We start from the raw sequence: 22,113 nt of genomic DNA on the forward strand, positions 1-22,113 counted from the left end.
GGAGATTCTAGCACCCGGGGGGCCAGGAAGACAGAGGCAGAACCAGACCACAACCCTGCCCCTTTGAGTATGCCCAGGTGGTGTAGGCCTTCTGTGCCATGCAGGGGAAGTGGATACGTTTGCATAATAAGAAGTGCCCTCTAGCACACTCATGCACACAAACTACGCACTAGCAGGCTCCTGCCAGGAGGCGGTGGTTCTTCTGGCCTCTAGGTTTAAGCCAATTAAAAATCGGGCTGTTTTAGGTCTGGCTCGGGGCCTGCCTGGGGTTGCATCCCTAGGATGGGTAGGCCCCGCTTAATCCAAATCGATGGATATGCAACGACACTGCTTCACGCGGGTGACCCTCTTCTTCTTGGTAGGGGGCTGCAGTTCCGGGCAGTTGAGTGTGACCATCATGGTGGTGAATTTCTTGGGCTTGCAGAAAGAGCAGGACTGAAAGGAGCCTTCCTCCTTGCGGATGTGCCTGGGGATGTAGAAGGAGTTGCACTGGCCGTAGCAGAAGCGGTTGATGATGGTGCGGCTGTTGCAGCCCTCCTCGTGGATGGTCTGCTTGAGCGGCTGGGTTTTGCACCAGTCTCGCTTCAGGTATTTGCGCTCGGTCACGTGCAGGGCCTCCTGGCTGGACTCCAGCACCTCCTCCCCCGGCATGGCCGTGCCGCGCCCCTGGCCCCGCCCCCGGTTCCTGGAGCCCGGCTGCTGGGGCGTCTGAGTCTGTTCCGAGTCGTTGTGCTGGGCCTTGTCTGGCGGGGGGATGGCTCCTTGGGACCCTTTCTTTTTCCCTTCAGCAGCCGGTAGCAGGGTCCCCAAAAGGAGAAGCAGCGCTCCCACTGTGTAGGCGGTGCGGCTCATGCTGCAGCAGAGAAAAAGATTGGAGACATGAACCGTGGAAAAGTTATTTATTTAATTAAACATTAATATAACACAGGCTGGGCCTCCCTGGTGGCGCAAGTGGTTAAGACGCAACTTATAAAGCCGTCCTCAACCTCTGCAGCACAAGTTCGATTCCCAGCCAGGGAGCTACCCACATGGTGCGGCAGACCTCTCCTGTCTCACCAGCTGCTCCCCTCAGCAGTGTATTTCAGTCAGTCTGCCTGTTCTGCTCCCCACTCTGTCTCTGGCGAATCCTTTCACCCTCCCGCACATCAGGCTTGTATGCATAAATAAATAACTTTTTAAAAAAAAAAATGGTAGCAGTGGGGCCTCCCTGGTGGCCTAGGGGTTAAGTCTCAGCGCTATCACGGCTGTGGCCTGAGTTCGATATCCGGCTGGCTAGGGAGCTACCCACATGGCGCAGCAGACCTCTCCTGTCTCCCTGCAGCTCCCCTCAGCAGTGTTTCAGTCCATCTCCCTGTTCTGTTCCCTACTCTGTCTCTGGTGAATCCTCTCACCCTCCCGCACATCTGGCCTGTACCCCAGTTCTTACATGCATAAATAAATCTTTAAAAAAAAAAAAGACTCCCAGACTGCTCACTTAGTCTCATTTTTTAAATTGGGCATAGATATTCATTATGTCATTCACATGTATGTGTGCAGGTGTGTGCATACAATTTAGAAGGTAGAAAAAACGGATGCAAGAGAACTTGTCTATGGAAATATTTACATCAATAAATGTAAATATTTATTTACACTGAATAAATAATAATTGAATTATTGTGGCTAGGTTTGGAGCTAGATATGAGTCAGAAAGGGCGATGGCGTATGACCAATGGCAAGAAAAACATTCAAAGGGATGGGTAGAGGCAGAGGAGGGGACACCTATAGGAAAGAGGGCAAGAAATGAATGCATTCAGAGTGTAAATCAGAGAAAGGAGGGCTATTCTAGAGGCAGGATATTCGTGGACAGTAGGGCAGATATCGGAGGAAGAGGGGAGGAGGCCCAGAAGAAGCATATTTTAAAAAAGAGTGCAAGAGAGAAGCATCAGTTGATTGAGTTTCTCCTGGGACAATACTTCTCAGACCTGATGGTGCAGACCACACCTGGGGATATTGTTAAAATGCAGATCCGAAGCCATAGATCTGCCTTTATAACAAGCTTTGAGCAGCAAGGCTGGAGTACTTGCCACCAAGGGGCACCGATTATAAAAATATGGAAGGCCTTTCTTTTCCACGGCAGTTTCCAATTCACAGTCTCTCTCCTCAGGCCATCACAAATATCTGACCGAGTCCTGAAGCTTCCCCTACCCCCATCCCAGAAAACATGGTTTTCTAGACTTAATGGCACAGCTGTGACACACCAATTCTCACCCCCCCACACACACACGCCCCTCCCCATCCCACTCACTTTTGAGCACCAGCTTGCACATGATAACCACTAAGTGCAATTTAATAGTAACGTTATCATGGACCCTAAGGAACTACACACCTTAGCACTACACACCTTAGCACTATTAAAGATATTAGGGCAATTATCTTTCAAAGACAAAGGCCGTGTGGAATCCACAGTTTCTAAGGAACAGCCCCCTGGTAGGAAAAGACCATTCAACCTGAAGGATAATCTCAAATGAAGATAATTAAATGTTAAAATAGCCTTAAATGGCACTATCTCCAACGTTAACCTAATACTGTAGGGCAAGTTCAAGTCTGAAGCTGATAGTGTGACATTTAGTTCCTGCCCTGACTGCAGACTCCCTGGTTTTTGTCAGTTTATGTTACAATATCCCTGTTCTTTAAACAGAACTTTTTTTGCCCCCAACAACAACAAAAAATTAATTTTCTTGTTTTGTCTTTAAAAAATCACTCATGAGAAAAGTCTAGTTATAAACCAGTGCTGATTTTCTCCAGAGACCGGGATAACTTGAACCATGACCGCTCAGTCTCCTGGGCAAATATATTGTGAATTTGAGAAGCTTTCACAAGTTTCTGCTATTTATTCAATTCGGGTCAGGATCTAAACTAAAATTCAGTCTCGGCCTACTTCCAGAGAGGAACACATAAGTCACTCCCAGATCTAGGCCCACATCTTCCCCAGCCCTTTTAAAAATGGCCTGTAGGGAAGATTCAGACCTCTGAGAGGTCTGAATGGGCCTCAGAGCCCATCACATGGGTCCACCCAGGACTGACTGGGAATGTACCCTGACTGCAGGGTCACACCATGAGGCCACCTCCGCCCCCCACCCCCACCCCAGACAGTCTACCCAACTGACTCTGGACCCTCTGTATACTCAATTCTTTTTACCTGGCATTTCCACATCTATCATTAAGCAAGTATCACGTCTAAGAGCCAGGAGGACTTATTCATGAGTGCCTGCCACAGTAGCCGCTAACTGGTAAGGAAGTGGTTGTTATGGAGCACATTGACTTAGAAAGTTCCTGTTCTTTACATTTTCAGCTGCCTTCACATGTGCCAGGGAGAGGCACAGCCCATTCATCATGATCCTTTAGATTTCTGACCCTCCCAACCTAGGGAACCTCTTAATGTCCACTACTTTTTACCTGATCCCCTGTGGAATGCTGTGAGTTTCAGTTTCTAATTCAAGTCATTGTATTCACTATAGCAGAAACCATCAATAAAGTAGTTAGTTCAAAATGAGTCAATTGTGGTTTTCAGTTTTAATTTGGACAGACTTCCTGTTCCTATGGGCGCGCGCATACCCCATAAACCAAAAGAGTCTAGAATGACAGGCTGGTTTGTTTGTTTGTTTAAGAACAGTTAATTTTTCTCAAAATAAGATTTATTAGATGTGGAAAAAGTTATGCACTGGTTTTTCACTTTTTAAAGAAAGGGCTACCCTTGAAAGATCTTCAGTGATTATTGCAAGACTTTTGAGTTCTTAAAGTTTATAAATAATTATTTGGAGACAAGTAAAAACCAACTTCAGGAATCTCAGTCAACAAAGGCCTCAGCTTCTTAAGAATAGCAGCACTGGAGGCAGTCTGCATATTCTACTTGAATAAGAGTGGGGGGGACTAAACTATAATTAGAACTGAAACCAGGGACTCTGTCAAGTCATTGTGGTCACCCAATTCCCTCCCCAACCCCCCCACCCCCACCCCCCAAGCTGATCTTGATTATTCAGTGAAGGAATAAAACTGCCTTGTTCGTGAAATCCCAATTGCACTGTCACCAAATAATTTGCACTTTGTAAATATCATGGAGACATGGAGGAAATCAAGAAGATGTAAATTCCGTAAGGACAATTTTTTTCCATATCAACACCTAGCCAGGTGCCCTATCATCAAAGCACAATTCAAATGCTAATCCAGATTTAGTTTCCTGTGAATTATCACTCACATCCAACATAGAAATATCTTATGATCATTTCCATTCATGAAATAACCCACCCATGAAATGACCCACTCACATCATTAAATGAAAGCTGTGTCATAGACCCAAATCCATCATGACACGCATAAAGGGTATCTGTTTTTCTCCTTTGCAGACAGTTTTCTTCTTTCCAAACTCTGCCTCAGCTTCCAACTTAACACATCCCTGCTTCGGTAAATATTTTGATCATATTTTTATGGTGCTTTATGTGCAAATGTTCCCTACTGCAAAACCCACCTCTCCCCAATTGTTTGTTGTTGTTGTTGTTGTTTAAAGGTTAATTTATTTATGTAAACAAGAACTTGGGTACAGGCCAGCGGTATGGGGGTGGGGTGAGTGGATTCACCGGAGACAGAGTGAGAAACAGAACAGGCAGACTGACTGAAATACACTGCTGAGGGGAGCAGCAGGTAAGACAGGAGGGGTCTGCTGCACCATGCGGGCATCTCCCTGGCAGGGGATGAATGTCGTGATGCAGTGGCTGCAGATAGCTTCATAGTGTTTCGACCTAACCCTAGGCCACCTGGGAGGCCCCCTGTTGTTGTTGTTTTCTTTAACACCATCTTCTCCCCCAGTTCACCTGTCAACAGGGCATAGATACTTGCCAAGCAGGTCTATTTTACCTGAAGCTTTCTTCCACTTTTCCCTAATTGATCAACAGCAAACATTTGTGCTCAAGAGAACCCATACCAGCTACCCCTCTCTTGTGCAGGTTGTGGAAATTTATTCCAATCTTCACTAAGGCTCTAAGAAATAAAAATGTTGTGTGTGACCTGTTTCTAATGTTCGCAACGTCTTTGGAAAAACTGAGACAGCCTTTTGGGGTACTCTTTTGGCCTATTTCTCACTGTAACCAACCAACCTGCTCACAATAAGTTAAAGGGAGTGATACGTGGGAGTTACAGTGAAGAAACAGTGCTCAGCAAGTCAGATGTCTCTGTCTGGTAACTTCTGGTCAATTCCTCCTGTTAAATCAAGGTTTAGAAAGATGTCAGCAGACATAATCTCCAATAATCCACCCAGAATAAAAGTAGTAATAATAAAAATAAGGTAAATGACAGCAAATGCCCTAAGTGCAGGCCAAGTTTTAGAATAATCTGTCAGGACTAAATCTTTGAAGCGAACAAAGATTATTGTTCATTTGCTAAAGACAATAAAAAAAGATAGTCAACTTATAGAAATTAAGTAAAGACTTTTGCCTTAAGAATAGACTGAGTTGATTTTTTTTAGACAAGTTCCACCAAGAAGGTAAGAAGAATGGTTCGCAAACTAGTAGAGGATAGAGTCACATCTTGCATGTGTTGCTAGTGGTCTAATCACAACCTCCCTATTCTGAAGACCATCATGTTGAATCAGACTGGGGTCCAACATCGCACGGAGCAGAAAGGAGACCACCTGGCAGTTACTCAGGAGCGCTATGCTCACCATAAGATTTTTTGGTGACGTTCATGGTGGCATACAACTCTTGTGGTTGACAGAAAACGAGTTAGAAAGTAATATTAAATGTTCACTGAGTAGCACGATTGAGAGACAGCCAAATTACAGAGTCTGTATTATAATGAAAGATGTGTGTTAGTCTCTGTGTAAATGGGATGTGGGATTTAATTTCAGGACCACCCTGTGATATATACTGGTGTCATATAGAACTGCCTTTCCTAATAATCTGAGTTTTTTTTTTTTTTTGATCCCTTACCATGCCAGGCATTATGCTAAGCTCTGACTACATTTATATATTCTTTTTTGCAATGAATTATGAAGTAGATAATTTTTTCTTCCTTCTACCAATCAGGGAATCCAGAGTCGGGGAAGTCCAGAAACTGTCCAAGGTCACAGCTCCCGTGTGGCAGAAAGAGCCAAAGTTTGAGGACAGGTCTATGTAGACTCCAAACACATGTTAGTCAGAGTTCCGTGAACACACGGCATAGTAGTTAACAAGGGACACATGGACTTGTTTCTAATGAAATGAAGTTTGAAGAATATTGTAACTCAAATAATTACCTATTTTATATCTTCATGTTCACATGTGAAGTGAAATACTTCTCTTGTCCTAGGAAATACTATTGTACTTTGCATTTCTAAGAGCGTATGTTCAAACTGCAGACAATTCCTTGCAGATGTAAGACATGGGCTGGCAACACTTGCCTAATCTGTGCCTTTCAGTTGGATACCTCAGTCACCTCCCCCCTCTTCTATTTCCTTCACATAAAAGGTTCAAGTTTTCACCTCTGTCCTTTACTCTGTCTTCTAGGACACATTCCCCAACTTTACTGTCAACAGACATTTCTTGGGAGAGTGGTCTGTGGCATAAAATTTCTGGGCATTTTATCAATTTTAATACTTAAGCATTAAGACTGAGAACTTGGGTTTAGAAGCCAGGGCAGGCAACTCTAAGAAAGGGGGGACACAACTGGTTTCTATTCTCCCCTATGTGTGGCCACTTCATATTAAGAATACATTAGCCAACTTGGATTTCCTATAGACCGTGGGTTACCAAAACATTTCACTCAAAAGTTTAAGAAAATAGGAAACCTGTAAAATTACAAAGTTTACAACACGTTAATTCCTACAATGACCTGAGGGTTAAACAAACACACACACACACACACACACCAGCAGCAGCAGCAACAGTTCTAAAGAAGCCTTAAATAATTAGCTAATACTAAGAATTGGACAGTGCCATTTATCCAGTGCTAGTAATCAGATTATATACTGCTGCATACTTGGCTGTGCCAGGAGGGAGATGAGAATCTGTGGTTTCCCTTCAATTTCCCCATACCAACCCCCTTCCAAAAGAAGGGGAGGGCTCCTGCAAAGCCCTGGGGTGAAAGCAGACTCCTCACTCTGGGATCGAGGTTATCTTAACCTCTTCTTTGCTATTTATTTAACTTGTGTGTATAGCCAGAAGGAAACCACTCTTCTGGGGGCCCTGGGACAGCTTAACACCCTGGTGACCCACTTCACACAGTAGATTGTTTTAATCCACTCGTGTCCTGGCACCATCTCGAAAGGGGAACAGAAATGGATAGGGACATCCCTGGGATCTGTTCTTTTCAGCAGAAGCTCCAATTCCCTACTGAAGGTCGCCTCTCTCCCTTGTACCACTTAAGTGATCTTAATCCCCTAACGTTGAGACCATTTCTCTGTCTTCAAGAGCTGGGATTCGGGGTAGGTTTGGAGAAGGCTGCAGCTGGGTTCCACTGAGGAGTCCGTTCTGGCCAGTTCTGGGTGCGCAAGAAGGGCTTCACCGCCGAGGCTGGCCACCTTCCTCCTGCGCCCACCCAACCAGGCCCGGCAACCTTTGCTTAACCCCTGCAGGGTGGAACGCCAGACTGGGGCGCCCACAAGGCAGAGTTGGGGTCCGAAGGCAATGCCAAGGGAGAGCGGGGATGCATCGGTTCTTCCCAAGTCTGAAGCCTACAGATAACTCCCGCCGCGAGGTGCCCGCCCAGATGCCCCACATCTTGCTCCACAAATGGCTGAGGGGTCCGCAGGGCGCGCAAGGCGGCACATGAGGAGGCGCGATGGCCCGAGCGCCCAAGCCGGGGACCTGCCCCTAGTCACCAATCCCGCGTCACCCGTCGCTGGCGAGCGCGGGGAGCCCAGACCAGGGATCCTGGGGCGCAGAGGAAGAGGCGCCCGCGCAAGTGCCTCGGGCGAGGCGACAGCCGCCTGGCGCCTGGCCGTCAGCCGAGCTGCCCAGCGCACGCGGGGCGGGGAGCAGCAGAGGAGCCGGCACCCGGCGCCGCCAGAGCGCAGCCAGCACGTGGGTGCGGGAGCACTGCGGGTCCCCGGCCCGGGCGTCGGAGACAGCACCACCTCGCTTCAGTTGTCTGGTTACCCGACCCTTTGGGTTTCCGCAGTGGCCCACCCGGGCGGCTCCACGTTACCCGGAGTCCCCGGTTCACCCAGGGAGCCTGCCAGCGGACCCAGCGCGGATCTCGGCACCCGCCAGCCCGCGGCCGGGTCGTGCGCCACAGAAGTCCCGGGCCCAGCGCCCGCCTGCAGCACAGGACTCCGCCGGCCGTCCGGTCCCCGCGGCTCCCCGCGGCTGCAGCTCACTCTCCCTGCGCTCCCGCGCTCACGTCGCCCGGAGTTCGCGCTCGTGCCATATGGGGCAGCTCTGCTCGGTCGCGCCGCCACGCGCGCCCCAGGCGCGTTAGCCCGGCGCTCGCCCGGGGACCTGGGGAGCCGGGCTGGCGAGCCCGCTGTTGACAGGCAGCCTCTCGTCCTGCCTGAGCGGGCACACCGCGCGCAGTGGGGTGCCCGCGGCCAGGCCCTTGGCAGTCGGAACCCCGCAAGGGCGCTCCAGGGTCGATCCCACGCAACCTCGGCCTGCGCTCTCGCGGGGCCGCCGCCTGTCCGCACGGCGCGCCACCCCGGGGCGCAGCGGGCCCCCTCCACACGCACACGCCCGCCCCCGCACACGCCGCGCCCCGCGTGCTCACCTGTCACCGCGGCGGGTCCCCGGGACCTGCGCTCTCGACGCGTGGCGCTGCGTGCGGCCGCGGCCCGAGCCGCCCGGGCTGGGCGCGGGGTTGGCTGCGCAGGGAGCGCGGCTCTAGCTGCACACGGGGTCGCCCGGTCCGCGGAGGGCGCACCGAGTGCGGGGCATCGCGCCGGCTCCCGTTTAAATGCCGGCGGCCGAGCGCGGCGCCCCGGGCCGTGCCTCTCCATTGGCCAGACGCCGTCGCCGCGGCCGGACCCGCTATCCGCCCCCTTTCCCGGTACTGCCCCCGCCCCCCGCACCCCGCCTGCCTCCCCGCGGGGTCCCCTCTCCGCCTGCCTCGCCTCTTTGTCTGCTCCCCCGCCCGGGCCGGCTGGGAGAGGTCACCCCAGGGAACCGCGCCTGGAATGCACAGCAAATCACATTTTCCGCTCCCGTTGGAGAGAGAAGCGCGGGAGGAAATCCCCCAGGCTCCTGGCCCCTCGTTCCCCCTCCGCCCCCGGGCCTGGGCTTTTTCCTTTCCCGGCTCCGCTCAGCCTGCGTCGGTCCCGCGAGGTGCCGGCTCGTGGAGACGGCGCTGGGACGCGCGGGGCTGCCGGGGAGCGCGCAGATCAGGCGGCTCTTGGCCCCCCGAGGGAGCGGGACTGCGGCCCCAGCGCCCTCCGCCCCGAGGCCCCCAACTTCGAGGCGCGGACCTCGGCCCCCGGGCGTACCCCGGCGCGCTCTCCAACAGGACCCCCTCCTGCCCTGCTCGCGCGCCACGAGCGCTCTCGGCTCGGATGCTGACGGCCGCGGCTGCGGGCGCGCAGACCCGAGAGCAGGGGGTGCAGTCCGCCCACAGGGACCCTCAGAAGTCCAGGTTTCCGTTTCTACACCATCTTTTCAAAGAGAAAACTGTCGCTGGGCGAGAAGCGGTTTGGGGTTGCATGTTAGAGATGACTCAAACAGGCAAAAATAAAGCGCCAGGAAACAACTTCCCAGAAAGTTAAGACAAAGTTACGTGTGTGAAGAACGGATGTCACATTCTGTGTTGGTTACTGAGAGACCCGATGAGGGGTGGCCAGCAGACCAATTGCAGAGATAGTTTTGGAAATGGGCGAACACTTGCGTTTGCTCTGCAGCTGGAAAACTGGGTCCTCGGAGAGGCCGCCGGGTCTGCGCGTGGAAGTTGCAGCCCGTGCAGAAGTCAGCCGGCTGCAAGGTCTGCAGCTGGGATCCTCAGCCGGGCAGGGGACGACTTTGCTGGAGGAGGAAGTTTGAAGGTGTCTGCAACGACTGAAACAAAATAAACAAAACGATGAACCCCATCAAAGGTGCTTCTGAAACATCTGTGATTTAAGACCTTGGCGAAGAAAAACAAAAGAAAAGTAAAAAAAAAAAGCATGATTTTTTTTTTTTTTTCTTTTTTAGGCAGGCAGTAGGGGGAGGGAGCCAGAAACGTTGAACACCTATTAGATACTGTTAGGAAGTTGAACTGGAGTTTTTAAAATAAGTGAAACTAGGGGGAAGGCTGCATGAAATCGATATTTAGAGAATCATCAATCTGCACGTTTTGCTGTGCAAGCGCCAGCTTCCACCCATGACCTGGGACGGTGCCTTATATGTTTTTTGAGTAAGTTTTTGTCAGATCACCCCGTGAGCCATCGTTTGTAGCTGTCTGCAGGATTCCAACTTTAAGAGGCTTGAAGATTCACCCTGATCCAGTGAGCTGAGGGAGAGATAGGTAGTCAGAAATAATCCCAAAATACTTTAGGCAATTAATAGCCCAGCCCCAACCCACCACCAAGCTGTATAGAAGCCAGCTGTTCTCTAAAGTGTAAACTATTCCCCCTCATCCCCCAGAAAAAGAGACTGTTTTCTTAAAAATTCATTAACTCCTGTCATCTAAAATCAATGCGTTCGTCAGTCACTTCTCCCCAAGACTGCTAGACTGACCCAAATAAAAATACTAGGGGACAGAGCTCTTGTCTCCTGAATTGGAAGTAGTTATTGTAGAGCGCTGACATTGTGGCTTTTTATATCTCCATCTTTACCTCATTTTCCATCTCCATCTCTGTATCTAAAATTTTAGAAGCAGGTATTGAAATGCATTGCTGGTGCATTTAGCTAGTAAATGCATTTAGCTAGTAAATGCCAGTAGGTGGTCACTAAGTTCCCTTCTCTGGAGCTTTCTCAGACCAGTCTCTCTGTGGAGAAACACCCTATCCCAGCCCATCCTGACTCTTTGTCCCATTTCTCTGCATCGTTTTTTTTCTTCATTGTCACTTATATCTCTTAGCCGCTGGATTGTAAGCTCCATGAGAGTGGGGACTTTGTCTTGATGACTTTTGATCACAAAGGACATAGAATACAAAGTAACTAATGCAGAATTGGGATTCAATAAATAAATAGTGGTGCACAGAGAATGCCCAGCACATACCCCCTAACTAGGATTATCAGCTGAGCCAAATGCTGAGCCTGGGGCTTCGTGAATAGGACAGGCATAGGCCCTCACCTAACAGAGTTTACAGTCAAGTATGTTTGTAAATATTTATATAGATATCCAAACTTTTCTCCTCATATTTGTGTTTGCACAGCTCTCAACCAGTCATTGCAAACCATTATCCAATCAGGATGAAGGATAAGAGTAAAAACTCTACAGACCACTTTAACCATAATTACATAATTGAAACCTGCTCTCAGCAAGAGGGGAAAGAAATAGAATGACTCCATGTAGCTTTAAAGTTAACGTCTAAAATCTGAGATGCCTAATCAATGATTGCTAAGTGATAAATGTCACTTAAGGAAATGACTTTGAAATGACTAGGAGGCTGTTGTGAGAAGTGTAGAGCCTGCTCAGCTACCGGTCTGTAAAAGAAAAGCTAATTTCTGTTGCTTTGCTTCCCTATCTATAGACGGCGTTTGTCTCTGTTTAACTCCCAAGATGCTAAGAAGAAACTACTCTCCAAATCTGAGTAGGAAATTTAAAGGCCTTTGAGGCAAGTTTTTACTTAGATCTGTTTGTGGTTGTTCACCTAATTCCAGAGACCATCTATGTCACTTGCACCAGATAGAGAATAAAGCCCTGTACCCAGTTGAGACTGACCTTGAACACCCTACCTAGAGAAAAAAAAAAAAATGCCATAAACAATGAACTTGAGAAAAATTAAAAAAGATGTTTCTGGCAGTTAAATGATTCATACCAAAAATTTCAGATTCAAATGGCCTCCTTTGATTCATATCCTGATTTTCATGGACAAATATTCAATAGGTGATTCCAGTCAAAACAAGTGGCCACCTAGCTGGTTTTACCTAGTGTTTCCCCTCCCTCTGGTCATTAGCACTTGTATGATTTAAAATGGAAATGCTTTAGTAGGAAATGTGATAGGAATCAAATCTGTGTAACCTTCAAAGAGGAAAACTAGACTCTAAGGAAAAATGCTCTTACCTTAGCAGTTATACTTCAGTGTTTCATTGCATGGCATTAATGTTTGCATTGCATAGTTTCTCTACCTTTTTTTACCCTGCACTTGGAGGAAAGCAAATGTACTTATGAATGCCAGGAAGAAAAATTAATTGATCATTAGTGAGAAAGATAATAAATTAAGAAGAAAAATCTCCACAAATAACCTAGTAGGAAAAAAACTAGCAAAGCACATGAAAAACCCTGAGCATTGCACAAAAGAAGAAACCTGAACAACCAATAAATATAAAAAAGATGCTAGATTATGTTGTAAATTGGGGAAATGCAAATTGAAGTAAGAAGAGATCCTTGTTTATGTAGCAGATTGGCAAAGATTTAAGTTTGCCAATAGCCGGCATTGAAAATTTTAGAAGCAGGTGCTAAAATTTTAGAAGCAGGTACTAAAATCCATTGCTGGCGAGAGTGCAAACTGGCCTGAACATTTCTGAGAGTAATTTGTCAACATGTGATAAAATTGAACACGCACTTAATGTAGCACCCAGTCAGTCCTCTTCTGGGTAAACCCTTTTGAAGAATTTGCTTGTACGTTTGAATATTAGAAACTTAGTGAGCACTGAGTTGTTCATAGCAACCTCAGTGTCTATCAATAGTAGGAGAAATTATAAGAAGGATTTTTATTCATAAAACAAAATGCTGTACGACTACTGAAAGAAACACTAAATTTTATATTTCAACATGGAACTCAAAAACAGCAATGTTTTAGAAGAGATTTGCAAAGATATAGGCAGCATGACATAACTGCATGTATTTTCTAATAAACATAAACAATAGCATGTTATTTATAAAAATATATGTGTTCATCTAACTGTATAAACTATAGATTGGAATTCAGACCTTTGCTGCTGCCCACCAGAATGAAATTAGGAGAGGGGACTGGCTTGGGCATGGAAGACAAAAGAGATCGCAATGTCACTTTAAAAATCTTGACAAATAGGACAAAATGCTGACAATTTTATTTTCTGGGAGGTGGGCACATGGGTATTTGTTAGATTATTCTCTTAAGAGTTTGGTAATTCCAAACGTTTCTCAAAATTAAAATAATCTCTCTACTATGATTTCAAGAGTGGCGTTGATCTGATTTGGGCACTGAGGATTTCTCCCTCGTGTGCATCCTCTATAACCAGCTCCAAGGGAAGCATGTCTTCAGAATACATTCAAGCCTCTATTCATGTCTATGTGCCTGCCGCTATGTCTGAGGGTCAACTCCTGGCTATCGACTTTGCTATCTACACGTGTGCAGTAAAACATTTAGCAGTTTCCTGTATATGAGAAATGCATGTGCATGTGACAACTCTGAACATCGCTGCCAACTACAAGCATATGAAAGGATGAATCGTGCAGACTTTTAAAATGCGACTCAGACCTAATTCCCATGTGCAGTGCAATACACAAAGTGAAAACATCAAAGTAGAAACAAGGTCCCTCGCAGTCAACACACAGGCAGAGTGGGAAAAGCACTGAACTTGAGTCTGACTGCTTGTGGGCCGCGAGTGCCCCAGCTGACATAGTGAAGTCCTGTGCGCCCAATTCAGTCATGTGCAAAGGAATGATAATAATTCCTATCTCTGGGTAGATGATGAAATTAAATAAATAAGCTGCATGAAAGCTGCCAGACACCTAATAAACCGCACGGGCATGTTCAGTTAGGAGCTAAGCAAAGGCAATGCGTGTATAATAGCAGCATGGGCTGTCTCGTAGGTGTCTCTCTATTTCACGGTGGTTGATGAAACTAAATGAGTTGCATAGGGCAAGGGAGGAAGAATAGGATGGAGGAAGCAAAAAAGGGAAGGGAAGGGTAGGGAAGAGAAAGAAAAGGAAGACAAGAAAAAGGAAGAGAAAAAGGAGGAATCCTGGTAGGCACGGCAACTTCTAGCTTGGGTAGAAGCAGTGAATAGTATAAATGTCCCACAAAGGGGTAGACAGAATAGCTAACGCATTCGGCTCTCTTTTGCCTGCATCATGAGAATTACTTTAACCAAAGCTGAGGCTTCTTTGAGAGTTTTCACTGCAGTGACAGATCAGAAATACCTGAACGTCTAGCCGGGGAGGCTGAAATCCCCCTGCTGAGCACTGCTGGCAGAGGTGTGGAGCGAAACAAGACACACATGGATTTCTCAGCCAAAATTCACACAGCCGGTGCCTCCACAGAGCAGAACCTGCTTGCAAGGAGGCCCTCATCTTTGTCCGCAGACTGGATGACTCCTTCAGTCAGAAAAGTTTCTATTTGTTTTGAGCTTTTGATGTGACATCACTTTTGGAAAAAAAATTGGACGGAATTTTAATCAGTTATTAATTTTCTGTTTTCCTTTAGAGCTTGTTTCCTCATTTTCTAAATCTTTTTTTTGGGTATGTCTTCCAAGAAAAGCTCATTCTACTGCAATTTTAAAAGGCATGCCTTGGAGAAGGTTTGCTCAAAGCGCTTATTAAACTGAAGGTCTCTGGGCTTTACCCCATTGTCTTTTGGCTACCCTGCTCCTTCCTTGACTTCTGGCTTATTTAATTCATTTCCAGCCTTTGTTCCCTTGAGATCTCTGGTATTTACTAGGATTCAAGCTTTGAGATTTGCCTTTTCACTTTTTTGTCTTTTAAGGCATGAAGGCATTTGCGTGGTATTTGCTGCAATTGTCCTAGCATCACCTGTACCGGCCCATTACATCTTTTAAAACATTTTGTAACTTAAAAACACTATAAAAATATGGTAAGCGCATAAAATTAAAATCTCCCATAATCCTACGACCCCTAAATTACCACTTTCTATACATGCAAACACAACACACTCTATACACAATAGATTTCCTTCCAGATAGCTGTCTTTTTCTTAAAGTTGGCTTTTATTAGCAAGTGAATATGTATCTCACACTAAACTTTACATACATTATCTAGTTTAATCTTCTCAACAACCCTGAAGTTGTTGCTATTATTCACTTCTTTTAAAGATGAGGAAGCTGATGGCCAGGTAACTGTCTCAGGGACACTGTAGGAGGTAGAGGAGGAATTCACATCGACTGGCACCTTTGCCACCCCCCCATACTAGACATGTGTTAGAACTGGCATTGAAACACCAGTGTTGCTCCACCAAAGCAGGGCTCTAGATGCCAAGTGATTTAAATAATTCAACAACTGGCATTGTCAAAACATTTGGTTGCGTAAAATATGAGCACATATATGAAAAATATGAATTTGGATACTACATGACTTTATTTAGAAAGAATTCTGAACACATGGCTGTTGAAAACTCAGATATGTCCTTCCTTCTTGGGGCTTGTATAAAAACCGCCTTACTGTCACTCTAACTGTTACTGGTATCAGTCTATTTTTCCAGTTAGGAGCTCTCAGTAAGCTCAGGGGTTTGGGGGGCAGGCTGAGGGCAGAGAAGCACAGAGCTGAAGGTGAGAAAGTCAATTCAAGACCTGCTTTCTCTTTTAAAGATCATCCTGCATCAATTTGCACTTGGCTCACAAAGGGTCCAAATTTAAATCTCTTTCAAATTGTGGTTCCTTCTTCACTCTTACTCTCCCTAGCTTAAAAGGTTGGATCATCTGGAATATGATTTCTCATTCCTCTTTAAAAGAAAGACAAAAATGTAAACTGTGGACTCCTCACCGCTTTTGTCAGAGCAATACATGTGTGCTTTATATAAACTAACCATTCATCTATTAATGTTTGTAAAGCATTTCACGGACATGAAGCATTTGGGACACACTCTCCAGAGAAATGTGGTGCCTTTGGAAAGAGGATCAGAGAAGGAAGAAGCCAAGGGTGAGAGAAAGTCCCTTTATGCTCACATCCAGAATGTGAAAGGAAAGCTCCCCTTGGCATCTCGAGTGCCAGTGCCCTGTGTCGAAGGCTGTGGCATTAGGAGCGAAACATCTCCCAGGAGACTAGCTAGGCTGGCCCGTAAGTTTTCTCTCCTCACTGGAGACAAGCAAGTCCGTGTGACAAGAAAGGGACTGGACAGCCTGACAGTGTCCCCAGCTACCCACCTCCAGGCGCTCTCCCACGGACCTCTCACATACAGCGCAGGTGACTGGTCCCCTCTCCAGCTTGGGCAGCGAGGGCGTCTCAGGATCGTCCACCTGCCCACAAGCCCATCGAATTGTAGGAGCACGTAGACCTCAGAGCAGGACAGGCTCTTAAAGTCTGTGAAGTGTGGTTCTTAGTCACCGGGACACGGAATGTCAGTGCACCCATTAGGATGTCCTTCCCCCAGAAAAATTGCTGCGATACGTCTCTGCACCAGCCCTCAAAAAGCCTGCCCAGCCGACCTCGGGACACCAGCCTGAGCTCCACGGGAAGTTTCCAAATCTTCCTTGCCTGGAAGGGAGTGGAGTTCTTGTTTTTGTTTTGTTTTTGTTTTTGTTATATTTTAACAGGAGTGGAGAAAAGAGAAGGAATGAAAAAAGGGGGGTAGGGAAGGGAATTCCTTTTAAATAAGAAAGATAAATAACTTCAGAAAATGCAAAAATGAAAAATTATGTAAAAATATAGAAAATTAAATTAATAATAAATAAATAATTTGGAAGGGTGCAGCCTGAAAAAAAAAAGAAAAGAAAAGAAAACAGCAGCTTCCCTTAATTGGTTCCTAAACTTTAGCTCTGTAGCTCTTAATGTCTTTTTTTTTTTTTAAGATTTATTTATTTATTTATACAAGCACTGGGTACAGTCAGAAGTGTGGGAGGATGAGAGAATTCACCGGAGCCAGAGTGGGGAACAGAACAGGCAGACTGACAAAGTACGCTGCTGAAGGGAGCAGTGGGTGTTGCTGCGCCACCAGGGGAGGCCCTCTTAATGTGTATTTTAACAGGAGTTACTGCTATGTGAACTCTGTGCTGTCAATATTGGGGGAAAGCATCTTGTCACTTGGAAGAAGAATTTCAAGTGAGAGTTTGATTTTGACACAAATATCTCATGCAAATATCAAGTCTCTTGCAGACGTCCAGTTGCACACACAGCAGAGGCTGTGACGGGGTGGTTGGCTGACCAAGTTTCTGCTCCCACTGCTGGGAGCTCGGGGCTGGCCTAATGGCCTCAGGCTAACTTTTCCTCAAGAGCAGATCAAGGACTGGCCTGGAGCACAAGCCCCATGCACCCACTCAGGTGCCTGTCCTCCTGCTACTCCCTCCTCTTAGAATTCCCCACCCTCGTCTCTTCCTGTTAGATTCCTGCTCCCACCTCAAGGCTCCTTCTTAGACCCTTTAGCATTTTTTTTGTCTGTTGTCATACTTTTACTCATCTTTTTTAAAAAAAGATTATTTTTTATGCATACAAGAACTGGGGTACAGGCCAGAGGTGTGGGGGTGACAGGATTCACCAGAGACAGAGCGGGGAACAGAACAGGCAGACTCACTGAAATACACTGCTGAGGGGAGCAGCGGGTGAGACAGGAGAGGCCTGCTGAGCCATGTGGGTATCTCCTTGGCTGGGGATCGAACTCGTGCTTACAGTGACTGCTTATGGCCTCATAGGTTGTGTCTTAATCCCTTGCACCTGGAGGGAGGCCCTATTTTTACTCATATTTAACAAAACTTGTAGCAAAAACTTGTAACTTGTAACAAAAGTGTATTTGTGTGAAATATTTGTATCAAAAGCAAACTCACTTGAAATTCTTCCCAAGTGACAAGATGCTCTCCCTCAAAATTGTCACCACAGAGTTCACATAAAATAGACATTAAGATCATGGAGCTAAAGCTTAGGTACCAATTAAAGGAAGCTGCTGTTTCCTGAAGTAAATTACCGGTCCTCTTCAGTGGAATATGGATCCCTTGGGGGCTGGCACCACACAGTACTCATGCCCAGGTCCCGGTGGATGTAGCACAGGCCCCTTGAAGAAAGCAGAAGCTCTCTCTGTAGATGGAGGTTGAACCAGAAGCAAGGCTTTCACTTAAAACAAAGGAGGCTGAGGGTCTCCCTGGCAGTGCAAGCAATCCACAGCTTCTGCAGCATGAGTTCGATCCCCGGCCGGCGGGAGAAAGCTACATGGTGCGGCAGACCTCTCCTGTCTCTCCCGCTGCTCCCCTCAGCAGTGTATTTCGTCAGTCTGCCTGTTCTGTTCCTCACTCTGTCTCTGGTGAATCCTCTCACCCCCTGCATCTCTGGCCTGTACCCCAGCTCTTGTGTGCATAAATAAATAAAATCTTTAAAAAAAAAAAAAAAGGAGGCTGAGCTGAATCATAACAAAAGTGCTCCACATCTCCTCCTTATTCCTGCCTCAGTCTTCTGTCCTACCTCATCACCTGTGGGCGCTGTGTCTGAAGCAGCAAGTATGAGAGCTCATCCCAAACTTGGTTGCTGTCAACAGCAGTTCAGACCTTCAGCCTGAGTCCATCTCACCTCTTCTTACCTGCTGTATCATGTTTGTTCCTCCCTCAGTGTCTCTCGACCGCTACCCTTACTTCTGCCACTGCTGACAGGCAGCTGTGTGAGTGAAGTTCTTAAATCACCTCCCAGGTCATGTCCTTCCCTGACCTAAACCCCTTTCTTCTTAGCTCTTACCAAAATTTTAAATGATTCAATGTGTTCCTTTGCTTTATTTTCATCTGTCTCCTTCATGTGCCTGTAACACAGTCCCGTGGGGCAGGACTGATTCCTGGGCCTCTGGCTGGGTGCTTGGAACATAGTAGATGCTCACAGACACCTGTTGAATTAATAGAGGAAAAGTAGCACTCGAACATTCTCCTTCATATTAGGGTCCTTGTTCCACCTCTCATTTCCCTCGCTCCTGCTTCTGGTTTCTTACACTTGGACTGGAATTCAGGGCGGCAATGAGCATGGGGGTGGGAGTCGCTATGTGTCTGAGCCCTCAAGCAGATCCCCAGTCCTTAGTTTTTTGGGTTTTTTAAATTTCATATATACATATATATATATATTTATATCATTCTTCATTTTTATACAATGTATGCTTTATCATCTCAGGCATAGTCCCTGTGGAATTCCCACCACCAGTTCACCCGTGCACCATCACCATAGTCTCTTGTGCTCTTCCCAGCCCTGTTTTGATCCAACTCCCTCCTCCCCCCATGCAGAATGTCTCTGGTTTATAGTGGTTCGTTGATTTTGATTTTTACTTTATTTAATTAGTCTTTTTCCTGGTCCCTTATTTAGGTTTTCTAAATTCCTGCTATGAGTGAGACCATCCGGTATCTTTCTTTTTTTTTCTGAGTTATTTCACTGAGCATGATCCCTTCCAGCTCCATCCATGTTGCTGCAAACGGCATGAGTTTCTCTTTTTTGATTGCTGAGTAATATTCCATGGTGTATATGTACCACATCTTCTTGAACAACTCATCTGCTTTGGGGCATTTAGGTTGTTTCCATAACTTAGTTATTGTACTTGTGCTACAATAAATATAGGGGTGCAGGTATCCTTTTAAATTAATGTTTTTGTGTCCTTTGGGCAGCTACCTAGAAGTGGAATTGCTAAATCCTTACTTTTGCGCTGGGGTCAGAGAGAGCAATCCTGCGTCCGTGTGCAACTCAGCCAAGGAGAATGACCAGCAGTGGCACTACAGGCCCTCCCAGAACTTCAGCTGCATCCTCAGTCACTTCCCTTGTACAATCAACCATGAGACATCATTCCAGAGACCCCAGTGCAGCAGTAACTTTCATGGACTGCCAGATGGGGTTCCACTAAAAATATTAGAGTGTACTTTCGTGAGAAATTAATAGTTCACTAGTCCCCTCGTGTGGCTGGGAGACCTTGAAGATTTGCTGCAGGAAGGTATCTTAGTCTTCCCAGCCTGGTGAAATAGAGCACAGAAGGAAAAAGAAATACTGAATATGAGAACGAACAAATGTGGGCGTGGCCAAGAATTATGCGTATTTTACCACTGATTTTATTTTTCACTCTTTTTTGGAAAAAGGATCAAGTACCTTTTTCAGACCACAAATGTTTCTTCCTTTTCTAGTTGTCCATAGAGGCCTAAGTATCTCATCCTAACTCATCTGGAGGAAGTGAGGTGTGGCACAAGCATTTTATCATGGCTGCTGCGGCTTCTGAAAGCACAGTTCCAAACCACAAAAATATCTAATAGTCATCTGGTAGGACATTCTGGGGCCCTGGAAATAGATTCTGGTGATGCCAAAGCATGTTTTTCAGATCTGGTAGAATTTGGGGAGGCGAATGCTAGTCAGGTATAATTTTGCAGACAGCTCATGGCCTGGAGGAGGCCCTGTATTCCACCTTCTTCTCTCCTGGACTCTTCTTAAATTGCAAATTGCATCTTTTTTTTTTTTTTTTTTTTTTTTTTTTTTAGGTACTGTTGGTTTACAATACTGTGTATGATTTAAGGGTATCACTTCACACCTCTTCAGATGAATGCCACCACACCACACCCACCACCTAAACACCCATAATTCTCCATGGTAGTCCAATAACTTCTCCCTTTTGCACCCCACCTCCCTCCTCTGTTCCTTTATTTTGTTTCTTTATATTCAATATATGAGTGAAATCATCCACTATTTATCTTTCTCCTGAATTATTTCACTTAACTTAATTGTCCTCTTATTTTCACCCATTCTCATCCTGTCTCTGCTGTTGTACTCAGCGTTTCTCCAAACTGGCCATCTTTCAGAGTCACTGGAGGAACTTAAAAAAAAAAATTAAAAAAAAAATCAGAGCTTGCTCTAGACTACTGAATCAGAATTTCCTGGGTTGGGGCCCAGGAATCTGTATTTTCACAAAGATCCTCAGATGCTTGTGACAAGTAGCTAGGTTTGGGAACCACTGACACAGTGGGGAGATTTCTCTACATATCAACTCAACTACCAACTACTTAAGCAACTTGAGACAAGTCAACTCTTGACTGTCAGGAAAACAGAGGAAATGACTCTTACCTAAGAGTTGTTGCAGAATTAAAGGAAATGAGATATAGTATGTATTCCTGTGTGTAATTTTTTAAAGATTTATTGATTTATGCATATAAGAGCTGGGGTACAGGCCAGAGGTTTAAGGGGTGAGAGGATTCACAGAGACAGAGTGGGGAGCAGAACAGGCAGACTGACTGAAATACACTGCTGAGGGGAGCAGTGGGAGAGACAGGAGAGGTCTGCTCGCCATGTAGGCAACTCCCTGGCCGGCCGGGGATCGAACTTGTGCTGCAGTGGCTGCGAATTGCCTCATAGTGCGGCGCTTAACCCCTTGTGCCACCAGGGAGACCCTCTTCCTGTGTGTATTTAATAGGTGGAGTTAGTTAATACTCCGCTGGTGACCTAAAAGTTTCCCAGTCTTTTTCTGCAATAATGTTTAGCTTTCTCTTCTGGGTTTAATTCCTTATGAAATTTGGTTTCTCCCTTTGTCAGTCACCAGCATAAGGCCATATGTTGATGAATCGTGAGATGTTTATGCCATGTGTTCTAGGAGCCTTCCAAGCCTTCATTACTGCAAGAAACGCTCAACATTTAATGCATATTGTTTCTCGATATCTCTTTCCAAATTGCCAGCACAGTTTCCACTTCTGGGAAATCACATAGACATGTCTGGATCCAACTCTTTTATCTTTGCATTTCCAACTGTTCTGTTTTTCTTCTTTCTTCCCTTCAAATTCTCATATTTTGACAGTTTTAAGACCAGGTCTTCCTTGATCTTTTCCTTCCTATAATATATTGAATTGAAATGAGCCCATTCTCCTTAAGTGTGTCTTCTCGCCAAACACAAAATACTCTGAAGTCCAGACCCCCCTTTCTGGGAGTTGGTAACCTCACAAAAAGTTTGTGGTTACATCCATCATAAACAAGAGTGTTTTAAATGAACTCTGCTCTTTTCTCCTCAGCATCCCAGAAAGATTGGGACAAAGTGAAATGAATTTTCAGTAAGAAAAGTTACTTATTAAAAACAGAGTGGTGATAAAAGTAAATAAATCAATCCAGTAGGAAGAATTTGAAAAATGTTTTACATTAAAAGGAAATGCTCAGTAGGTATACACAATGGATCAAGAGGTAAAT

At 46.0% G+C, this 22,113-nt stretch overlaps 1 protein-coding gene across 1 annotated transcript; it reads right to left on the bottom strand.

The window, feature by feature from the left end:
* Nucleotides 1-297: 297 nt before the first annotated feature.
* On the bottom strand, nt 298-852 carry GREM1 (gremlin 1, DAN family BMP antagonist; the record flags this gene model as incomplete). Its single annotated transcript, XM_084240599.1, has 1 exon — nt 298-852. The coding sequence occupies one exon, from the start codon at nt 850-852 to the stop codon at nt 298-300; it is 555 nt and encodes a 184-aa protein (XP_084096725.1).
* Between the last annotated feature and the right edge of the window lie 21,261 nt (nt 853-22,113).

Source organism: Talpa europaea (assembly GCF_964194135.1).
Source record: "Talpa europaea genome assembly, chromosome: 8".
Classification (NCBI taxonomy): domain Eukaryota; kingdom Metazoa; phylum Chordata; class Mammalia; order Eulipotyphla; family Talpidae; genus Talpa; species Talpa europaea.